This window comes from Ornithorhynchus anatinus, chromosome 3 (assembly GCF_004115215.2).
Source record: "Ornithorhynchus anatinus isolate Pmale09 chromosome 3, mOrnAna1.pri.v4, whole genome shotgun sequence".
Taxonomy (NCBI): domain Eukaryota; kingdom Metazoa; phylum Chordata; class Mammalia; order Monotremata; family Ornithorhynchidae; genus Ornithorhynchus; species Ornithorhynchus anatinus.
In genome coordinates this window covers 18,559,507-18,580,204 of record NC_041730.1, presented here as the reverse complement: position 1 = coordinate 18,580,204, position 20,698 = coordinate 18,559,507, and the positions used below count along the sequence as shown (strand labels likewise).

At 49.5% G+C, this 20,698-nt stretch overlaps 1 protein-coding gene and 1 long non-coding RNA gene across 4 annotated transcripts in view; one reads left to right on the top strand and one right to left on the bottom strand.

The window, feature by feature from the left end:
* PATL1 (PAT1 homolog 1, processing body mRNA decay factor) overlaps window positions 1–20,698 on the bottom strand; it is a 34,890-nt gene that overhangs the window by 12,436 nt on the left and 1,756 nt on the right. For 2 of the 3 annotated variants that reach the window (XR_005659845.1, XM_029060645.2), the window contains exons 2-10: window positions 18,544–18,655; window positions 8,879–9,096; window positions 8,044–8,121; window positions 6,944–7,138; window positions 5,926–6,027; window positions 5,348–5,437; window positions 4,466–4,695; window positions 3,691–3,780; window positions 645–825 (exon numbers count right to left, since the gene is read on the bottom strand). Coding sequence is in view for 2 of the 3 variants with exons in the window: in XM_029060645.2 (XP_028916478.1) it covers window positions 645–825; window positions 3,691–3,780; window positions 4,466–4,695; window positions 5,348–5,437; window positions 5,926–6,027; window positions 6,944–7,138; window positions 8,044–8,121; window positions 8,879–9,096; window positions 18,544–18,655 (1,296 nt within the window). In the remaining variant the exon portion in view is untranslated. The remainder of the gene's footprint in view (window positions 1–644; window positions 826–3,690; window positions 3,781–4,465; window positions 4,696–5,347; window positions 5,438–5,925; window positions 6,028–6,943; window positions 7,139–8,043; window positions 8,122–8,878; window positions 9,097–18,543; window positions 18,656–20,698) is intronic. The other variant, XM_039911404.1, reaches the window with a different exon arrangement.
* On the top strand, window positions 209–3,864 carry LOC120638273. The gene is made up of 2 exons (XR_005659846.1): window positions 209–455; window positions 3,565–3,864. It is a non-coding gene; the product is annotated as an uncharacterized LOC120638273 (long non-coding RNA).

Genomic DNA, 20,698 nt, shown 5'->3' with positions numbered 1-20,698 from the left:
TTAAAAAAAAACCCCCAAAAGAGATCAAAAACAGTAACAACAACACACCTCTCATTACGGAGAACTAAACCTCTGGGAAAGCTGGAGAAGTTGGTGGCATTAAACCGACAGCCTCAGTAAATCGGAACTAAAATAGGGCCAGGCTTCGGTTGGCCTTCAAACTTCTAGAGTGTTCGGGTTGGGGTGGGTGTGAATGTTGGATCTGAACAGCCTCAGCTGAGGACAGAGGAGTGAGGGACTCCCCACTCACCCTCAACGTTCTGCTGCCCTTATCTTTCATGCAGTTTTTCTTTTTATTATTTTATCTGTCCTTATGTGCCTGCTGCCAACACTCTCCTCCGCCCCCATTCTTCGACTAGAGTCCTTTTTGGCGGGTAGGGGAGGGAGGGGAAGGACCACGGCTAATTCTTACTTATGAATTCCTTCCTCAGAGGTTAGGCGGTGCTTTGCGCACGGTAAGTGCTTCATATATACTATTACTATGAATACAACTGCCACAGACATCAGTTTGGTGTATTCTTGTATTCTTTTAAAGTAACAGAATCGTGGCTGAACGGAACACCCGAGAAAATGCCAGCTATATTTGCCTGGAAGCCATTAGGGAGCAAAGAGTTACCCGCAGGGTGAATATTTATTGGACTTACCTGGTAATAGAAGTCATCTAGATAAGGATCAGTGCTTTGCAGTTGCATCATCTGGATCTTGGACACCCAGTCCTTTTCCCTCTGCAACATGAGATTGGCATAGGGGTCTTTGCGCAGCTGTTCTTGATGGCTGCTGCGGTGACTTCGATCCCCAGCGGCTCCGTTTACACTCCGGTGCTGACTAAAGAGAAGAACACGCACGGATGAGAACAACAACATCGACAGTAATGACAATAATAACGACTGTGGTCTTCTTGAGATGTTGACTCTGGGTCAGACAATGTTCTAGGCAGTGGGGCAGTTACAAGTTGAATGGGTTTAGAGAAGCGGCGTGTCTTGGTGGATGTAGCGTGGGCCTGGGAGTCAGAGCCCCGGGTTCTAATCCCAGCTCCTCTTCTCGTCTGCTGTGTGACCCCGGGCAGGTCACTTGGCTTCTTTGTGCCTCAGTTACCTCATCTGTAAAATGGGGATGAACGCCGCGAGCCCCATGTGGGACATGGATTTGTATAACCCGATTAACTTAGATCTACCTCAGAGCTTAGTACAGTCCCTGAAACAGAGTAGGTATTTAACAAATACCATTAAAAAAAAGTCTGACAGTTTCTGTCCCATATGGGGCTCACATTCTATATAGGAGGGGGAACATTCGTTTCACAATAAAGGGGGAAAAGAAATTTCTGTTGCTTTCATAATAATTATGATATTTGTTAAGTATTATGGGCCGAGCATTGTACTATGCATTAAGGCAGATACAAAAGCAATCAAATTGTACGTATTGGGCACTTACTTTGTGCAGAATACTGTACTAAGCACTTGAGAGAGAATATAACGGACACCTTCCCGGCCCATGACGACCTTACAGTATGGGGGAGGAGATGGACATTAATATACATGAATAAATTATGGATATATACTGAAGTGTAGTGGGGCCGGGAAGGTGGAATGACTAAAGGGAGCAAGTCAGGGTGACATAGAAGGGAATGGAAGAAAAGGAAAAGAAGTCTTAGTTGGCGAAGGCCTTTTGGATGAGATGTGCCTTTAATTAGGCTTTGAAGGTGGGGGGAAATAACTGTTGGATATGAAGAGGGAGGGCGTTTTAGGACAGAGGCAGGACAAGGGCGAGAGGTCGGCAGTTAGGTAGACGAGATCGAGGTATGATGAATAGGTTGACCTTACAGGAGCAAAGTGTGCAGGCTAGGTTGCTTTGGGCAGTAGTGAGATGAGGTAGGCGAGAACAAGATGACTGAGTGCTTTAAAGCCAAAGGTGAGGAGCTTTTGTTTGATGCGAAGACAGTCGGGCAACCACTGGAGGTTCTTGAGGAGCGAGGAAACAGGGACTTAAGGTTTTCGTAGAAAAAGGATCCGGGCAGCAGAGTGAAGTGGGGACTGGAGTGGGGAGAGACAGGAGGCGGGGAGGTCAGCAAGGAGGCTGGTACAGTAATCAAGGGAGATAGAGAAGTGACTGGATTAATGTCGTAGTAGTTTGGAAGGTCGAACCGACACGATTTAGTGATGGATTGAATATGTGCTACAAATGAGAGAGGAGTCAAGGAGGTTTTCCTAAGGTTTTGGGCTTGTGAGACAGGAATGAGAGTTGTGCCAACTCGAGTGATGGGAAAGTCAGGGGAAGGACAGGGTTTGGGTGGGAAGACAGATTCTGTTTTGGACACGTTAAATCTGAGGTGATGGCAGGGCATCCAAGCAGAGACGTCTTGAAATCAGGAGACAGCGAGGCAGCAGAGAGGGAGAGAGAACAGAGGTGGAGATCTAGATTTGGGAATCATCCACCAGAGGGGAGAGTAGAAGCCACGGGAGCGAATGAGCTCTCCAAGGGAGTGGGTGTAGATGGAGAAGGGAAGGGGGCCCAGACCTGAACCTAGAAGGATACCCACAGTTAGGGGGTGGGGGAGGCAGAGGAAGAGCCAGCAAAAGAGACAGAATGAGTGGCCAGAGAGATAGGAGGAGAGCCAGAAGAGGCCGGTGTCAGTGAAATCATCAGTTCCTGTTTCACAAGGGGCTCAGAGTCTAAGTAGAAGGGAGAACGGGTATTGAATCCTCATTTACAGATGAGAGAACTGAGGCACTGGGAAGTGAAGTGACTCGTCCAAGTTCCCGCAGCAGACAAGTGACAGAGCTGAGATTAGAACCCAAGTCTTCTGATTCCAAGACCCACGCTCTTTCCACAAGGCCTCGGCCATGCAGCGCTAAATTATACTAATATAATGGTATTATTTTAGCTTGAAAACTATTTCCTCACCTCACCTCCAAAGTAAAATTAAAAAGACGAAGAAAGAAACCAAATTATAATAGATATATCATTGGCAACAGTTGCCTAGATGTTAACAGTTGATAAACAACAAAGAGAGCCGTGCAAAGCCTTAAAAGACGGATATAGCCACAACTCGGCAAGTTCAAGGATATACGGATGAAGACAGTAACAAGTTCAATTACTCTGGCTCAAAACAGAGCCAAAGTAAGAAAGTGCTTTGAACAATTCAGTGCAGTGCTCCGTTAAAATCTCAGAACTGAAGTGCTGGAAGAGACCGTAAAAGGCTATAGACATAGCTTGTCTCCCAACTTCCATACAGGACTATATCTAAACCATCCGAGACAAATACGTTTCAATCCAATTTTGGAAATGGAAATTGTAGCTGAACAGACCCTATCATTTGTGGGTAATTTCGGCCCAAGTCATAATATTAATAAGGGTTATATTAGCCCCTTGAATTGATATGTGGTGATTTCCAAAGTGCTCAAGTCTTTCCATCTATATCTCCTCACTGATTCCCAAAGATCCCTGTGAGGTAGGAAAGGAGCAAGGAGTACTAACCCCATATCAACTTATCCTCTGGGAGACTACTACGGATTTTCTTGTGCCAGTGTCCCAGTTGGGAATGCTGGATTGCCCTGGTTCCCCCAGTGAGTACACAAAGAGGAATATCGTCTTGGCGACCAGATCCCAGAGGGCACTGCCCACGTGCCAGAAGAACCACCAGGAAGACGGACAAATGGTCCCCGATGAGATTCACAGAAACCCACTACTCACTTCCGGTTCTGCTGTTGTCTCTGGTGCAAGAGTCGTCGATGCTGGGGATGGAGGTGAGTTGTGTCTGGCCTGAACATCTGGTGATGAGATCTGCAGGAACGGGAAAAAGAGTGAAGAGTGCGGAACTGTCATCAAGGCCAGGGAGAAGTAATTAAATGAGCGGTTTTGAGTTACCGTCCTTCTGCACGACTTTCACTAAGATTCAGTGTAGAAGCCCTTGGATCCCAATTTTAAGCTTATAAGAACTAGCTGAAGTACATTCTAGGCTAAGGATACCAGATGACACAATCTTAGGGTTCAGACACACCTCTTTTGGAACACTTTTTCCACGTATTTTAACATTTCAACACCTTCACTGGCTTTCCCTCCAGTGAATGTAAGCTCCTTGTGGGCAGGGAGAGGGTAACTTCTTTGATACTTTCCAAGCCTCAGTTTCCTCATCCTACCCGCTCTCTGTTCCCCCCTCAAACTCTGGGTCCCATGTAGGAGAGGGACCGTGTCTGACCTGATTACCTTCTATCTACCCCGGTGCCTGGCACGCAGTAAGCGATTAACCAATTCCACAATTACCACAATTAACAAGCACACTCACTTCTTTAAAGTATGACTAATGGGCTTGCGTGAACTCCTAGTAAGGGGGGACATATGTCTTTCCTTTGTTTTTTTTTTTGGTCCATTTGAAGTGAAAGAGCTCTATGCACCTGTATATCCTCCCGGGAGGCTCGGCTAAAATACGAGTTCATCGGCTGCCTACGAGAAGGTGATTTTTTCGTACCTTAGGTTCTGTAGGTGAGCCCCTGGACACGCGGGGTGCTGCTGGGAAGGAGGCGGAAGCGGTGGTGGGGGTGTGGGAGGAGGGGGTGCCCCAAAGAAGGCACGGAATCCTGCGGTGGGTGGCATCATCTGCCCGACCCGCCCTTGCAACAACTTGGGGTTCATGGAGGCGAGGGGGCTCCCGACAAGTCCAGAGACCCGAGCAAACTGGCTGGGAGACATCCGTCCAGCCTAGAGGGAGGAGCAGAGAGAGGCAGATCTTTAATCCGCCTTCAGACGAAGCTACCCCAGTCAAGAGACCTGACTCCAAACTATCATCCCCCCGGTGAGCAAAGAACGCGGACTTTGTTAACCGCTTGGGGAGAAAAAGAATAGAACAAGGGAGAGGCTATGGGAGCTAGAGGTGGATCAGATGACAGGAACTTAGGGAGGGGGAGAGCTGAGCATTCAGTTTCAATAAGAAAGGGAACAATTACAGCTTCTCACAGTTTTTGTCGTTCCTTTCCAAAATAGCCTCCGATTTCTTTCTCCCTTCCTCGGACCTGGAACTCCATCTCTCCCCACATCAGACAGATTCTCCCCACATTCAAAGCCTTCCTAAGACCTCACCTCTTTCTCCAAAGTCAGCTCCGATTAATTCCCAGCACCCCAGGTTCTACAGGCCCGCGGCCCGCCGGCCGTCTCTAGCCCCTCAAATACTTATTTGTACCCAACCCCGGCAACTTTGTATAGATTACTTTATCCCTACTTTCACGGCAATCTGTCCAGTGAATGTAAGAGCTCCTTGTGGGCAGGAAAAGGGTAACGTCTCTGATACTTTCCGAGCATTTGGCACCCAGTGGTTGCTTCCTTAAAACGACTGCTATTTCTACTACTACTTTACCTGTGCTCCACCTAGAAGTTGGGCTCTCTGAAGGTGGCTGAGAACGGGTGCCACGGTGGAAGGGAATGGGTGGCCCAGGAGGGAAGAACTCTGGGAGATGGACGAAACACGGAAAAACACAAGGGAAAAATTAAGTCCCTTCCAAACGAGAAATGAAAAATCACAATCGAGGCATTTCGCAAGAAGACAAAATTCACTCTAACTGAAAATGTACAGTCTGCTCTTAGGAAATCTCTGGGGATCCCCAGGGGAAAAAAAAAAGGCCTGTGGGAAAATGAGTCACGTTAAGAACCGGGGCAAGGAAGACCCGAGTCATTTGATGTCCGTAACTGGGGAAGGAGCTGGAAAAAGGAAAGGCGGCACACTCCCGTTAAAGAGAGATGGATTTCTGGGAAATCGGAACCAAGGTGAGATGAAGAGAGAACTCGGTAGCCAGGACTACATAAGACTGTCCTCTAAGAAGGTGAAATTCCGGTTAAGAACCTCCAAAACGGAGAGGGCGGGACCTAGCCGCTGCATCCAGGGCAAACGCCTGTGATCTTTCGCCCTCTCCGGGCCCAGGTTGAAAAGTGCCATACCGGGACGCTGCAGAGCTGGTTTGGGGACATCCTCTCGCCATAGGGAGCAGGATATCTCTGCTGCATTGGGGCTCGGACATGAACGGGCTTCGGACAGAGAATCTGTCAAGGAAAGAAAAAGACACGTGGCACGGCCTTCCCCCGGCGAACGCTTCCCTCTCACTTACTCTCAGGGTCCCGCGCCCCTCGGCCTGGGGAAGCTACGGGAGTCTGAATTTCCGGGCCCTATTTCTAAGAGTCCATCTGGGCGGTAATACGAACCCGCTGACGCCGTCTCCTTCCTCTAACGGCTCCCTAGCCATGTGCCAGTTGGGGCTGAGGGAGGCTCAGCTAGGTCTCCGATATCCCCAGCCCATCTGTGCTCTCCGAGGGGGCGGTGGGGGCGGTCGGGGGTGGGGGCACTAGCAGATCTCCTGACCCTTCTCTCCTCTCTCCAAGATGGCACGCTTTAGGAAGCAGTCAGGAAGAAAGGGGGGGTGGCGCTGGGAGAGAAAGCTGGAGGAGGAACCACGTCCCACTCGGGAGTACGACGAGTGGGCCTTTCTGCTCAGCAGCTCCGTGACACGCTGGTGACGGCTTCCACCATTTTAGTTGGAAGTGATCCTAGCTGGGCCGTACAGGTACCACCCTCCCCCCATACCTTCCAACTGGGCCTTCCTTTTCAGCTGCTGGTTTCAGGTGGGAGGAAGTCTATGGAACAGGGCTGGCACAGGTTCTAGGGAAAGCAGGGACATCTTAAAGGTACAATGGGATGTGGACAGAGCTGTGGCGCCCCCACTCCCCGCCGCTTCTCGGTCATCGTCAACTCCTCTCTGTGTCTGGACAGCCACCTCGAAACCCACGCCTCGCCACCGTGGTCAAGTCCCCGCCCCTGGGACGGCGGCAGCCGGCGCGGTCGCTCCTCTGCCCTAAGTTCTCCTTTCTGACCTTCCGCCCTCCTCCCTGAACCAAAGCGCTCGGCTCGCGTGCCCGGACTCCCAAAATCCGCTGGGGCTGGAGGGCTGGCGGCGCGAGGTACCTGTTGGTTGAAGCCGGGCGCCGTCCCTTGCTTGGGCGGGGTGCCGATGGGGACGGCTCTGACGGGGGGGCTCCCGATGACGGGGGAGGTGGAGCGCCTCGGCAGCGCTCGCTCAGAAAGGTCCCTCTCCTCTTCTGGGCCCTGCGGGGGCCTCGGGGGCAAGGCGTATTCTAACACGGACACGGCAGGCATCTCCTGAGGGGGTGGAAGCCGGAGAAGAAGAATTCAGAAACTTTATAGGAGAGTAGGCCGCTTTAGGAGCTTCTGCTCACACCGTGCCACCCCGAGACAACAGCGGTACCGAGACGGTCCCAGCTGTGAAACTGGGGAAGTCTGGTTTCTTGAAGGCCCTGAGAAGTAACGTGGCCTAATGGATGGAGCATGGGCCTGGGGATCAGAGGGACCTGGGTTCTAAATCCAGTTCTGCCATTTATCTGCTGGGTGACCTTGGGCAACTCACTTCACTTGTCTGGCCTCAGTTACCTCATCTGTAAAATGGTGATTAGGACTTGTGAGCCCCACGTGGGTCAGGGACTGTGTCCAACCTCTTTAGCTTGTATATACCCCAGAGCTTAGTAGTGTCATTGAAAAAAAAAATACAAAAAAACAAACAACAACACAAAAGAACTAGGATGCCCTGACTAAGCCTTCATTTCCTTGTCTCCCACTTTCTTCTGCATCGCCCTTGCACTAGGATTTGAACCTTTTATTCAACCGTCCCTCAGCCTCACAGTACTTACATAGATCTCCGTCAATTTATTTACTTAAATTAACGTCCGTCTCACCAACTAGACTGAAAGCTCATTGTGGGCAGAGAACACGTCTACCAACTCTGTATACTCTTAGTACAGTGCTTAATACAGTGCTCCACACCCAGAAGCGCTCAGTAAATATCATTGATTGAATGATGCCCAATATCTCCTGGGATCGACCCTAACTTCAGCAAGAGAGCAGTGCTCAGCTTCCCTGGGGCAAACCCTAATAGCTCACCCATCTCCCCAACTTCTTCGCTGCTCTAGAAACATCGAAATATCTAAGGTTGCTACGAAAGGTGGAAAACAACCACCCTTCCGCTCATTTGGCAAATTAGATTAGATTACCTGAGTAAGCAGTGGCCCTCGGATGCGTCTCAGGACTGCAGATCCATCCCAGATGCTGGAATTGAGACCTCCTGGCTGCTGGGGGAGGGGGAAAAAAAAAAGGGTCAGAACGAAGCGGGGACTCTCAAGATGTGTTCCGCGATCCTAGAACAACTTTCTTGAAGTAGGCTGAGAAGATACAACAGAGGCTGGGAGTTTGTGTCCTCTTTCAGCTTTTCCCGTGAGGCTGAGAGATGCGGCATGGCTCAGTGGAAAGAGCACGGGCTTGGGAGTCAGAGGTCTTGGGTTCTAATCCCGGCTCCGCCACCTGTTCTGGGCAAGTCAACTTAACTTCTCTGTGTTTCAGTTCCCTCACCTGTAAAATGGGGATTAAGACTGTGAGCCCTACGTGGGACAACCTGATTACCTTGTATTCCTCCCCCAGCGCTTAGAACAGGGCTTGGCACGCAGTAAGCGCTTAACAAATACCATCCTTAATTAGTTATTCCCAGGACCGAGCGGGACCTAGCGGATAGAGCCCCGGAGTCAGAAGGACTAATCCTGGGTTCTAATCCTGCCTCCGCCACTCGTCTTCTGTGTGACCGTGGGCAAGTCACTTCACTCCTCTGTGCTTCTCTTACGTCATCTGTAAAATGGGGATTAAGACTGGGAGCCCCATATGGGACACGGACTGTGTCCAACCTGATTAGAAGTGAATCTACCCCGGCGCTTAGAGCAGTGCCTGGCATAAAGATCCAGGGCTGCGCTCAACTGCCCTGCCGGGGTGCAGATCCTGGAGATGGGGGTGAACCCAGAGGTCTCTAACCCCCTCCACCAAGCGGGACGGGACTCTCACCGGCACTGGGGGCCGTGTCTGCACGGCCTGCATTATTGCTGGGTCCTCCAGCTCGTTCTCAATCACCAGCTTGCTGAGCCTCTCTGCCAGGTTCTCTTCGTGGTCCCCCAGCAGGTCCATCTCATCGTTGTTGCCGTTCCCTGTTTCTTCTCGCGCTGCCTCTGGCGGCTTCTCTTCCAACTCGGCCAGTCTCTCGTGGGCCTCCTGCCAGTCATCGTCTGCAAGGTTGACATCGAAAAGGAACATTGGCCTTCCGCTGCTCATCCGGAGAACGTCCCTTTGAGGAGAAGATGGGCAATCCTCCACCTCGAGGACCCCGCCACAGTTGACACGACCACCAGCCTTCCCGTCTCCAAAACCCGCCAACTGGACATTATCCTGGTTCCTCCCTCTCTTTCAACTCCCCTATCCTCTGGCCAAATTCTGTCGGTTTTTCCTCCACCTTTCTCTCCGGTTTTTCCTCCACCTTTCTCTCCGCTTAAACAGCCACTACGCCGCTCTGGGCAATTAGTCACGTCCACCTGCCATTGGACGCTCCTCAGGTCATTTGTCTAAAATGCCATTCCGCCCACACCCCTCCACTCCATAACAACCTCAAAGGGTTGCAACTTCAACAACCTCAAAAGGAACTCCTTTCCGCACTATGCAGAAACTTCCTACCATTGGCCGTAAGACCTTCAACCGGCTCTCTCCTTCCCCATTTTGTTTGCCTCGAGCCTCCTCACTGTGCCTCGTTCTCATTTCTCCTGCCAAAATTTCTCGCTCACGCCCTCCCTCCTACCTGGAACGCCCCTCCCCTTCACACCCAGCATACGGGTACTCTCTTCTTCAAGGTCCTTCTGAAATCTCATTTCTTCCAGGAGGCCTCCCCTGATCAATCACTCTTTTCTCCTCCCATGTGACCCAAGTACTTAGATACTCACCACCCCACCCTCTGCCCCGCCCAAAGAATGTATGCACATATCTTTATGCTCTATTTCCTCTCTCTTTTTATGGTATTTGATAAGGGCTTACTATGTACCAGGCACTAAAGCGCTGGGGTAGACATAATCTAATCAGGTTGGACACAGTCCGTGTCCCACATGGGGCTCACAACTTTAATCCCCATTATACAGGTGAGATAACTGAGTCTCAGAGACGTTAATGACTTGCCCAAGGTCACACGGCAGACAAGCGGCGGGGCAGGGATTAGAACCCAGATCCTCTGATTCCCAGGCCTGTGCTCTTTTCACCAGGCCAACCTGCTTCTCAGGGCAGGAATGTCTACCAACTCTACTGGATTCCCCTTAGCGCTTAATACAGCGCTTTCTTCACAGTAGGTGCCCCGTAAATGCAACTGAGTGATTAAGAAGAACTTGAGGCAGAAAGCAATTAAGAGGCACACTTCATTCCCTTGAATAGGTCCCTTGAATAGGTCCCTTGAATACGTTAACAGCTTTGTCCACCAAAACAGAGGTTTTGCAAACTGATTCCGGAGGCCTTTCTGAGATTTACTTGGAAAACTCAAACCAAGAAAGAAACTGATCAGGAAGGACATGTCCAATTTGTCTATACTCCACCCCCTTCAGATGCCGGTCCAACTGAGCTGGGAGTTCTCAGAATAATTTTTCTTTTTTACTGTTCGGATTTATCATTTTGAATCAAGAAGCGTGAAATGCGCTCCATTATGTCAAGCCATCTCCGGGTCCCTTGGGAACATTCAGATCGTCCCTCTAGATTGTTAGCTTTTTGTGGGCAGGAAACGTGTCGCTAATTCTGTTGTACCGTACTCTCCCAAGCGCTCAGTATAGCGCTCTGCACATAGTAAGCGCTCAATAAATATGACCGATTGATTGACTGATTGTCATCACCACCTTTCTCAAATCCTTCCCTTCTCGTCCACCTCTCCGGTTACCCTACTGACCCGGGGCCCTAGTCGTGTCTAAACTGGATCACCGAAATCTCACCTTCCCTGGACTCTCCGAGCACGGTCCCTATCATCTCATTCTGGAGCTTCCTGCCTCAGATTTTTTTCTCTCCCTGTCGATCTGACCAGGCCAAACCCACGCCCCTCCAAGTTGCTTCCCATCACAGGGAGGACGAGAAGCCAATGCCCGCCACTGGTAGTAATAAAAGTCAACCAAAAAAAAAAATTAAATGAACAAGTGGGATAGATGAGTGCCATGGCGTGAGCAGAGATGTGGTGATTAATGGGGGAATGTCTCCTGGAGGCAGGGGATAGGAAGTGGGGAGAGGTGGGATTCGAGGGGGAAAGGCAGGGGCAACTGGAAGAGGACGGGAGAATCAAAAGCAACGGTAGGGGTTGGCTTGGGAGAAGCGAGGAGGGGGAGCTGGGGAGCAGCAGGAGAGACGGCTGGAATCGAGCTTCGAATTCAAAGGTCAGGAGTCCCTGTTTAATGTGGAGACCAACAGCCACTGGAAGCTGCTGAACATCGGAATGATCCATCCTGACTAGCATTTTTGGAAGACATTCAGGGAAAGCAGAGTGGAGGATACCTTAAATGGGGGTAGGGGGGAGAAGCAGGAGGCAGGGAAACAATAACAGCGGTATTAAGCCCTTACTGTGGGCCGAGCGCTGTGCTAAATGCTGGTGTAGGAACTAGATAGTTTGGGCACAACCCCGCTGCCACAGGGGATTCACCAGGCTCGGAAGGAAGGGGACCGGAGGGGAGGCTGATGCGGCAATCCGGCCAGGTGGGAATGAGGACTTGGACCAGGTGGTGGCCGCCACGGGGGCCGGTGGGGCGGGGGAGGCGGGGAGGAGAAGGAACGATATATTGGACGAAAACCAGGCAGGACTCACGGATGGACTAAACGTGGGCGGTGAAAAGCAGGGGAGACGCGAGGCTTGTGAGCTTCTGGCAGGGCGGTGGTGGTTTTCAAAACCTGGACTGAAACTCCCTACCCCTTTCCAGCCTCAACTCTCCCCACTTTTGAACCCTTTATGAAATCTCACCTCCTTCGAGAGGCCTTCCCCGACTAAAGCCCTCCCTTCTCTTCCTCCCTCTCCCTTTGCCACACCCTTGCGCTGGGATCTGTACCCTTTAAGCCTTGAGAAAGTCACCCCACCGGCAGCCCTACAGCACTCAGGTACCGATCCCAAATATATTTTAATGTCTATCCCCCCGACTCTAGTTGTGCCCAGACTATCTAGTTCCTACGCCAGCATTTAGCACAGCGCTTGGCCCACAATAAGTGCTTAATACCCTCCCGACTCAGGAAGGAGTCCACCACCTCTGATGCACTGAACTCTCCCAAGTACCTATTACACTACCCTGCACACAGGCAGAGCTCAATAAATACTATTATTTATTCTTGATTCTATTTATTTGCTGTTGTTTTAATAAGATGTTCATCCCCTCGATTCTATTTACTGCCATTGTTCTCGTCCCTCCGTCTCCCCCGATTAGACCGTAAGCCCGTCAAAGGGCAGGGACCGTCTCTGTTACCGATCTGTCCATTCCAAGCGCTTAGTATAGTGCTCTGTACATAGTAAGCGCTCAATAAATACTAAATACTATTGAATAAATACTACCGACTGCTGATGACGGGACAAGTTTGGACTGCCAGTGCGGACTTAAGCCGCTGCCTACCGCGCTGCGGACCTCTCTACCGGCGCCCTCCCGGTGCCCGCTGCCCACCTTGGCAGCTCTCGGGGCTCTGCCCTCGGCACGCCCTGGGCACCGCCGGCTGCCCGTGAGGATTTAGGCATCCCGGGACCGCCCCGCCGGATGGCCACGTGACTTCTCTGGGTCCCTGCCGCCCCCCGCATCGCGGCTCTCCTCGGCGTCCCCCACTACTGGCTCACTGAGCTGCCTTCCTGAGTGGCTCACCTCCAATTCATCCATTCCCTCAACTGTATTTATCGAGCGCCTACTGTGCGCAGAGCACTGACCTAAGTGCATCGGAGTGTACAACGCAACCATAAACAGACATTTCCTGCCCGCGACGAGCTTACAGTCGGGTCGGGGGGAGAGACGGAAATGAATAAAAATGAATTTCAGGTACGTACCAAGCGCTGAGGTGCTGGGAGGGGGGAAGAACAAAAGAAGCAAGTCAGGGTGATGACAACGGAGTGGGAGAAGAGGAAAGGGGGGCTTAGACAGGGAAGGGCTCCTGGAGGAGATGTGCCTTCTTGAAGGCCTTGGGGAGGGAGGGGGGAAGGTGAAGAGTAATTGTTGGATTTGAGGAGGGAGAGCGTTCCAGACCAGAGGCAGAAAGTGGGAGAGGGGTCGGCGGCGAGATAGGAGAGATCGAAGCCCAGGGAGAGAGAGAAAACTCCATCGTGCCCTGCCCTGTCCCACCCGGCGGCACAGGAAGAAGCCGCCCCAGCCTGGCACCCCCTCCGCCAAACCAAAGGAAGACTGTGGCCGCTCCTGCAGGAACGTTCAGTGTAACTGACCTTATGACTGTGGACTCCGAGCCGCAAGGGCCCCAACATCTCTAGCCGCAAGGCCCTACTGAGCCTTTTTTTTCCCTCTAAATGGCATTTGTCAGGCACTTACTATGTGCCAGGTGCTGTACTAAGCGCTGGGGTAGATGCAAGCTAATCAAGATAGGCACAGTCCATTCTCCACATGGGGCTCACAGCCTTAATCCCCATTTTACAGACGAAGTAACTGAGGCACAGGGAAGGTAAGTGACTTGCCCAGGTCACCCAGAAGACATGTGGAGAGCGGGAGGTTAGCAGCCACGTCCTTTGACTCCCAGGCCTGGGCTCTTTCCCTTAGGCCTCGTTGCTTTGCTTTTGGTCTTTATGTGGTCTTGGTGCTTTGTTTCATCTCTCCTATGTGTCTTGCCAGTCTCCTCTCCCCATTTTAATTCTAATTATAATAATACTGATGGTATTTGTTAAGCGCTTACTATGTGCCGAGCACCGTTCTAAACACTGGGGCAGATAACAGGACAATCAGGTTGTCCCACGTGAGGCTTCCAGTCTTAATCCCTATTTTACTGAGGCACCGAGAAGTTAAGTGACTTGCCCAAAGTCACACAGCTGACAGGTGGCGGAGCCGGGATTAGAACCCATGACCTCTGACTCCTAGGCCCGTGCTCTTTCCACTGTGCCACGCTGCTTCTCACGATTTTAGATCACGAGCCGCTCAAGAAGACAGGGACCATGCCTGATTCCTACCCATGTATTCTTTCGCAGTGCTTAGTACAATGCTCTGCACACCAAAGTGCTTAATGAAAGCTACTATTTCAGGGAGGAGGGAGAATAGATTTAGGCAAGATGAAGAATTCAGCACGGTCTAGTGGAAAGAGGACGGGCCAAGAAGCCGGAGGACCTGGGTTTGAATCCCAGCTCTGCAAATGTCTGCTGTGTGACCCTGGGCAAGTCACTTAACTTCCTGTGCCTCGGTTTCCTCTCGGGTAAAATGGGGATTAAATCCCATTCCCTCCTACTTGGACTGTGAGCCCCATATGGGACAGGGGCTGTGTCCAAACTGATTATCCCGGATCTTCCTCAGGGCTTAGTACAATGCTCGGCACTTAGTAAGCGCTTAATAAACCCCATAATTAAATTATTATGTTCAAGTGACTACGGCTCATCTATGTGGAGATGTCCGGGAGGCAGGAGGAAATACATGGCAAAGGCAGGAGGTAAACTGGGGAGGTAGATTTGGGATTCAACTCCCTAGATTAAGTGATTGAAGGCGAGTGAGAGGATGAACTCCCTGAGAGAATGGGTTTGGAGTGAGAAAAGGAGATCCATAAGCCGTGAGCCGACCACAATTGAAAGGTGAAAAAGAGAGGAGGAAAAGCCGGCAAAGGAGACTGAGGAAGAGTCAGAAAAGGAGAGGGAGGATGAGCGGACACAGAAAGAGGAAAACCAGGAGGATCTGAATCAGTGAAACCAGAGCCACCCTGAGTTTCTAGGAGAAGGGAGCTGAGAAGCTCAAAAAGATGTGCTTGTTTGTTATTATATTGTACTCTCCCAAGCGCTTAGTACACTGCTTTGCACACGGTAAGTGCTCAGTAAATACGACCGAATGAACTGCATGAATTTAGGAGAGTAATGTCTGCTACATATGACCAAACGAAGGTCACTGGCGACCTCGAGGAGCGCTCTTACCAGAGAGAAGAGGGTGGAAACCAGGTTGCAGGAGATCGAGAAAACAGTTTGGGAAAGAAGATTAAGGCAGTGGGTATAGAACGCCTATTCTAGGAGTTTGGACAGGAATGAGACAAAGGAGATATGGAAATAGCTGGAGTGTGCAGAGTAATCAAGATTTTTTTTAGTAAGGGGAGACTTGAGCATGCCTGACGGTAGAAGGGAAGGAGCCAAAGGAGAGTGACAGATTGAAAATAGCTGTAAGGGAGGGCATGAAGTCAGAAGCAAGTATTTTTGAGAGGTGATAGGGTGCACAGTGCGGAAGGAGGGGTTAGATTATATAAGAGCGGGCAGGAAACCACCTCATCTGCTTTTACTCCAAAGATAGAAGCAGAAATTCCTTGGCCTTTCTGGGCTGCAGTATGTGGTACCTAAGTTAGGATGTGGAACAGCCTTTTATATATTGAAAGGATTACTGTAGTGCTATCGGATACTCTCAAGAAGATCACCCAGAACTTTAGTAGAACAAAATCACATTTTTAAGAGAATGGGATTGGGAGCGAGAGGCATCAGTGCTTGAGAGCTTGCACTGATTCGCCAACTGAATTCCCTGTCTAGTGTCTACAGTTTTTAAATCTCGAGGTCTCCACGCAATACCACCAGTGGGCTGCATTTGGTCAGAAAACTGGCCGAGGCCTATCCCTCGGCCCACCGATACCAGTGGGTGACAGTAACGTGTAACAGAGGTGAAAACTGCCAACGCTGAAGTCATGTGGGCCTCCCTGGCTTTTCCAGAAAGAGCACTTTCCCTTTTATAGGTTACTTATGGCAACCTAACAAACCTGGCAAGCTACCAACCTCCCAAGTTCCCAATATCTGAATTCTAAAGGCTGGGCAGAGGGGGCTCAATAGAAAAATCTTCATCTTTTGAATACCTTTTGCCTTGTACTCCAACGCTGGCAAGACTTTCTTTTCTATACACTTTTCCCTAAAGGCTGCAGGCCGATCCACAGGACATTACGACGATGGCCTCTAATTCCTACTCATTTGCTCTGGGTATCCAGAGGCAAGAATTTCTTTTTTCTTTTTCCATTTCATAAAATACTTTCTAACATCTTTACATAATGCAGTTTCTCACCTTACCTGGTGAGGAGAGACAGAGGGAGTGACTTTCTCCAAGGTGTTGCATGTCAAAAGCCGATCAAGGAACCCTCCTCTCTAGCACTTATGAACGTATTTATACTTCTCCTTAGCCCTTTTGTAAACTCTCTATAGCTATTCAATTTTATATTCAATTCCTTGACTACTCTATTTCTAAATAGTTTTATGACTGCCTCCTCCAATAGAGTGAGGGCCTCTTGGGGGTGAGGCATATTTCACTTCTTTGTTTTGCACTTCCCAAGCACTAATACAGTGCCCTGCATCCAGCATTCAGGCAATACATATTATTACTCCTCCTCCTTTGGGTTCCAAATTCCAAAAATCGGACCACAAACTGACTTTAGCATCAGAAATCAACTCCTATGCTTAGCGATTTAATAATACGGCGATTTGAACATCCGCTATCCGAAATAAATGTGAGTTCACACAGCCAAACGAAATTGCCAGTATCTATTAGGCAAAGCCAGTACTTGTTCAGGACTTCTTGAAGGGCAGGAAAACCCAAGTCCATTGTTTCAAAGGACAAAAACGTTCCCGGAAATAAGACTGGCCAAGGTAGCTGTCTATGAACGCCATAGGACACTGTTAAGCAACTGCTAAACAAAACTAGCGTTCAGAAGCAACCGCTCGTCATCTGGTTAAGCAAATGTAGACATCTCTCCTCTGATCCTTTCACCCTGTTACCGGTAGAGGTTTTCAGTGCTGGATCGCATCACCTTCTTGGCCTGTCTCCTCAAATATGGAAAGAGTCCAAATGGTCTTTCGTTTCCTTGCACTAAGGTTCCTTTTCTGTCTTCTCCCAAGCACAGTCTGTGGTACTGACACTGCCTTAGTTCTCTGTGGAGTTCCTCCAAGCTCAATTTTCAACTTTAGGATCCCTTTTCCCTTTTCTCCACACACTCATGCCAGCCCTATCTTTAAATTCAATCCCCATTTTACAGTGGGCAATTTAAAAATTTTAGCCACCCACCTTTCTCTATAGCTAGCAACATGTTCACATCACCCACTTGTCTTCATCGCCCCTCCCAATCACCAAAGACTTCTTGAATGCTTTTTCTCTACTTCCTTTGTGTACAGATTAGCCTTTATAGCACTTTGTCAACAATATCCACGCACACCATTGCCTTACTCCTCCTCTTTAGACATTTTCATATCCGTTCTCTGTACGGTGGCTTTCAGCACCTGCATTTTTAATGTCCTCTCTTCGACCCGCAGGACGAGTTACATGCCGTTTCCAAATCTTTTCAACAACAAGCCGAGATCATTTTCGGTCCCCCACCGACGCTTCACGATTGCCATCTATTTCAGAATCAGGTTCATAGTTTTCTTTCAGAAATTCTATTTGCACCCGATACCCATAGCCCTCTGCTTTTCTAGCACCAACCTGCTTCCTACGATCCTTTCGTCATCATTTCCGTCAGCCTCAAATTAAGACAACTCCAGTCACAACTTTAGCAGCCGGCGGGCTAAGTCTGGATCCCTGACCTTTTCCACTCAATCACCAGAACACTGAAGTTAGCCAGGGGAGAGAAAACTGCAGGACACCATGCAGAATGGGCATTAATATAGCACGCTTACATTCATAAAAAGACTTAGCTACCATTTTCAATAGTTGGGAGAACACCGGGTATATGTAGTCGAGGTAAATAAGCATTATCTCCATTTACCGAAGAAGAGACCGAATGACATGCACAAAGCTACAGACTGATGGCAGAAAAAAAAAATCTACACTTCACAAAAATCTTCTTCTGAGCCAAAAGCTTCCTTGCTTCTGTTGGCTCCTTGCTGTGAATGCAAAATCTGCAGCCGCCATTTGGATCCCCCTACCCGAATGATCTCGTTTAATGTCTCAGAGATGATTTTGCCTACCCTCTCACTTGTCTTATTTAGCTCCAATCTAGAGGCGTATCTGTCCTTCATTCTTGAAGACCACATTCCTACCCAACCTGTGCCCATGTGGTCGATATCCGCCACTGACTGGGTTTCTCTTTGCTACTGCCCCGCAAGACGGAGGCTCGCCGGCTGCAGTCCTCTGGAAAGCCAATGTGGAGTTTGGGGAAGGAAAATTCTGGGACTTTTCCAGTGAGGAAGAGCAGTGCATTCCTAAATAGGGCTGCTCAGATATTTAAGGTGTGACCTCATCAGTCATTACCCCAATATACTGGTCCTCCTACCTGCGGATAACTTCCTGACTAGGGGTAGGAGGAGAGGGTATCCCGCTGTCGGTAGGACAAGGGCTTGGGTAAGTGCTAAGTACAGTGCTCTGCACACAGTAAAAGCACGTAATAGGTACTACTGATTGATTTCTGGTAGAGGTGATTCTCTGCGTGGAACCAAGAATCAAGACCGGACACTGGCGGACGTTCCCAAATCAGTGAGGGGAGTTAATAAAAGATCGAAGGACCGGAAGGATAAGATGATGATGAAATGGGGAAAAAAAAATACTCACCGACTGCCCCCGCCCCAAATGTATCATCGTTGAACTGATCAATATCTTCATCCTCCTCACCCAGACCTTGAAAGGCATCTTCGTCTTCATCCAGAGGGCAGTCTTCCAAGGACTGAGGAAAGAGAGGAGAGTTTGGTAAGATGAAAAAAGCCTCTAGAAATCGCACAAGTGCACCACTCCACTTCTTTATTCACCTCTAAAACGCTTACCGGGAAAGAACTGCACAACTTTCTCAAAGAGATTTCTTCCCTATGGCCTCCTTGACGTGAGTGTTCACTTTCATAAGTATGGCACATTTTACTAGATCGTTTTCTTCTGCTCCAGCTTATCCATTCTATCTTTCCTCCTATTCCAGAGTTTTACTTTTTGGTTTAACCGAAATTCTAATAAAGGGACCCCCTCTTCTACCCCTGACTTTTGCAGAGGAGTCAACATTGAGATTTTTAGTCTGAGTTCCTGCTGTGTGCCAAGAACTTATTAACCGATAGAGTGGTAGTTAGAACCGAAAACTGAAAAACTATCGGGGCTCTTCTCCTTTTTCACTTTCATATAGTTCACTTCTAAACAATCTTTCTCACCACTCCATTACTTCCTATTTTTTTCCTAGTTTCAATTTACCCCCTCCCTTACTTTTAGGGATCTTCCAGTATTGTTCATTCCTCCTTCTGGTGCTTCCCATAGCTCGTCATCACATATCAACATTCACCACAGCAATTTATACCTTTATCAATCAATAAGGTCTATTTATTCATTCATTTACTCACTCTCTTATCCACCTTTCTATGCTCTTCCTAGTCTAGGTGTCTGTCTCTTCATTCTTCCATTGACCCCATTAATTGAAAATAATACGTGCCTTATTAGGCACTCTTCTCAGGGCGTGTGTTTTTTAAATAATAATAATAATGTTGGTGTTTGTTAAGCACTTACTGTGGCCCAAGCACTGTTCTAAGTGCTGGGGTAGATACCGGGTAATCGGGTTGTCCCACGTGGGGCTCACAGTCTTCACACCCATTTTCCAAATGAGGTCTCTGCGGCCCAGAGATTCTATTTATTTGCTATTGTTTTAATGAGATGTTCATCCCCTTGATTCACTTTATTGCTATTGTTCCTGTCTGTCCATCTCCCCCGATTAGACCATAAGCCCATCAAAGGGCAGGGACTGTCTCTGTTACCGATTTGTCCATTCCAAGCGCTTAGTACAGTGCTCTGCACATAGTGAGCGCTCAATAAATACTACTGAATGAAGTGACTTGCCCAAGGTCACACAGCTGACAAGTGGCGGAGCGGGGATTAGAACTCACGACCTCTGACTCCCAAGCCCGGCTCTTTCCACTGAGCCACGCTCCGGTAACTTTTTACCGCTCTTACAGTCAACCAAGTGCTTCGTACAGTGCTGAGCTCCGAGCGGACGCTCAATAAATAGTACTGACTGCCCGACAGAGAGGGGAATGAAGGTTAGAGCGTTCAAGCACTTACTACAGTCCTCTACACACAGTCCGGGCTCGATGAGCACCACCGACTATCTAAGCACCTCTTCAGGACTGACCGCACACCATCGCCCAGTAAAGTTGTCCATCCTGATGCCATTCCCGGGGCCTTCGGAATGAGATTCTAAATTTAGGCGACTGCTGGCGGACGAAAAGCTTCACTTTTTTCTCCCACATCGCTCGTTTCTGCCTCTCCTTTCCTTCGGCTGACTTTCCCCTTCTAAGTTTTCTCATTAGCGGCTACCCACTGTATCCCCTTACCTCTCTCCCGGTCCACACCGAGTCTGTTTAGTTTGGAAACATCCCGTTGCCAGGATATCCTAGTCTGGTGGGATAAATCGGGATGCTGGATAAATGAGGCCTTCTCAGCCGCTTTTTTCACATCTCCTAGGGCCCTGGTTTAGGAGCCAGAGCGGGGGAAATCCCCTCCCTCGCTCCCCCGGGCTCAAAACTGGGGGAAGCAGCGCGGCTCAGGGGAAAGAGTCCGGGCTTGGGAGTCAGAGGTCATGGGTTCGAATACCGGCTCTGCCACTTGTCAGCTGGGTACCTGTGGGCAAGTCACTTCACTTCTCTGGGCCTCAGTTCCCTCCTCTGTAAAACGGGGTTTAAGACTGTGAGCCTCACGTAGGACAACCTGATGACCCTGTATCTACCCCAGCGCTTAGAAC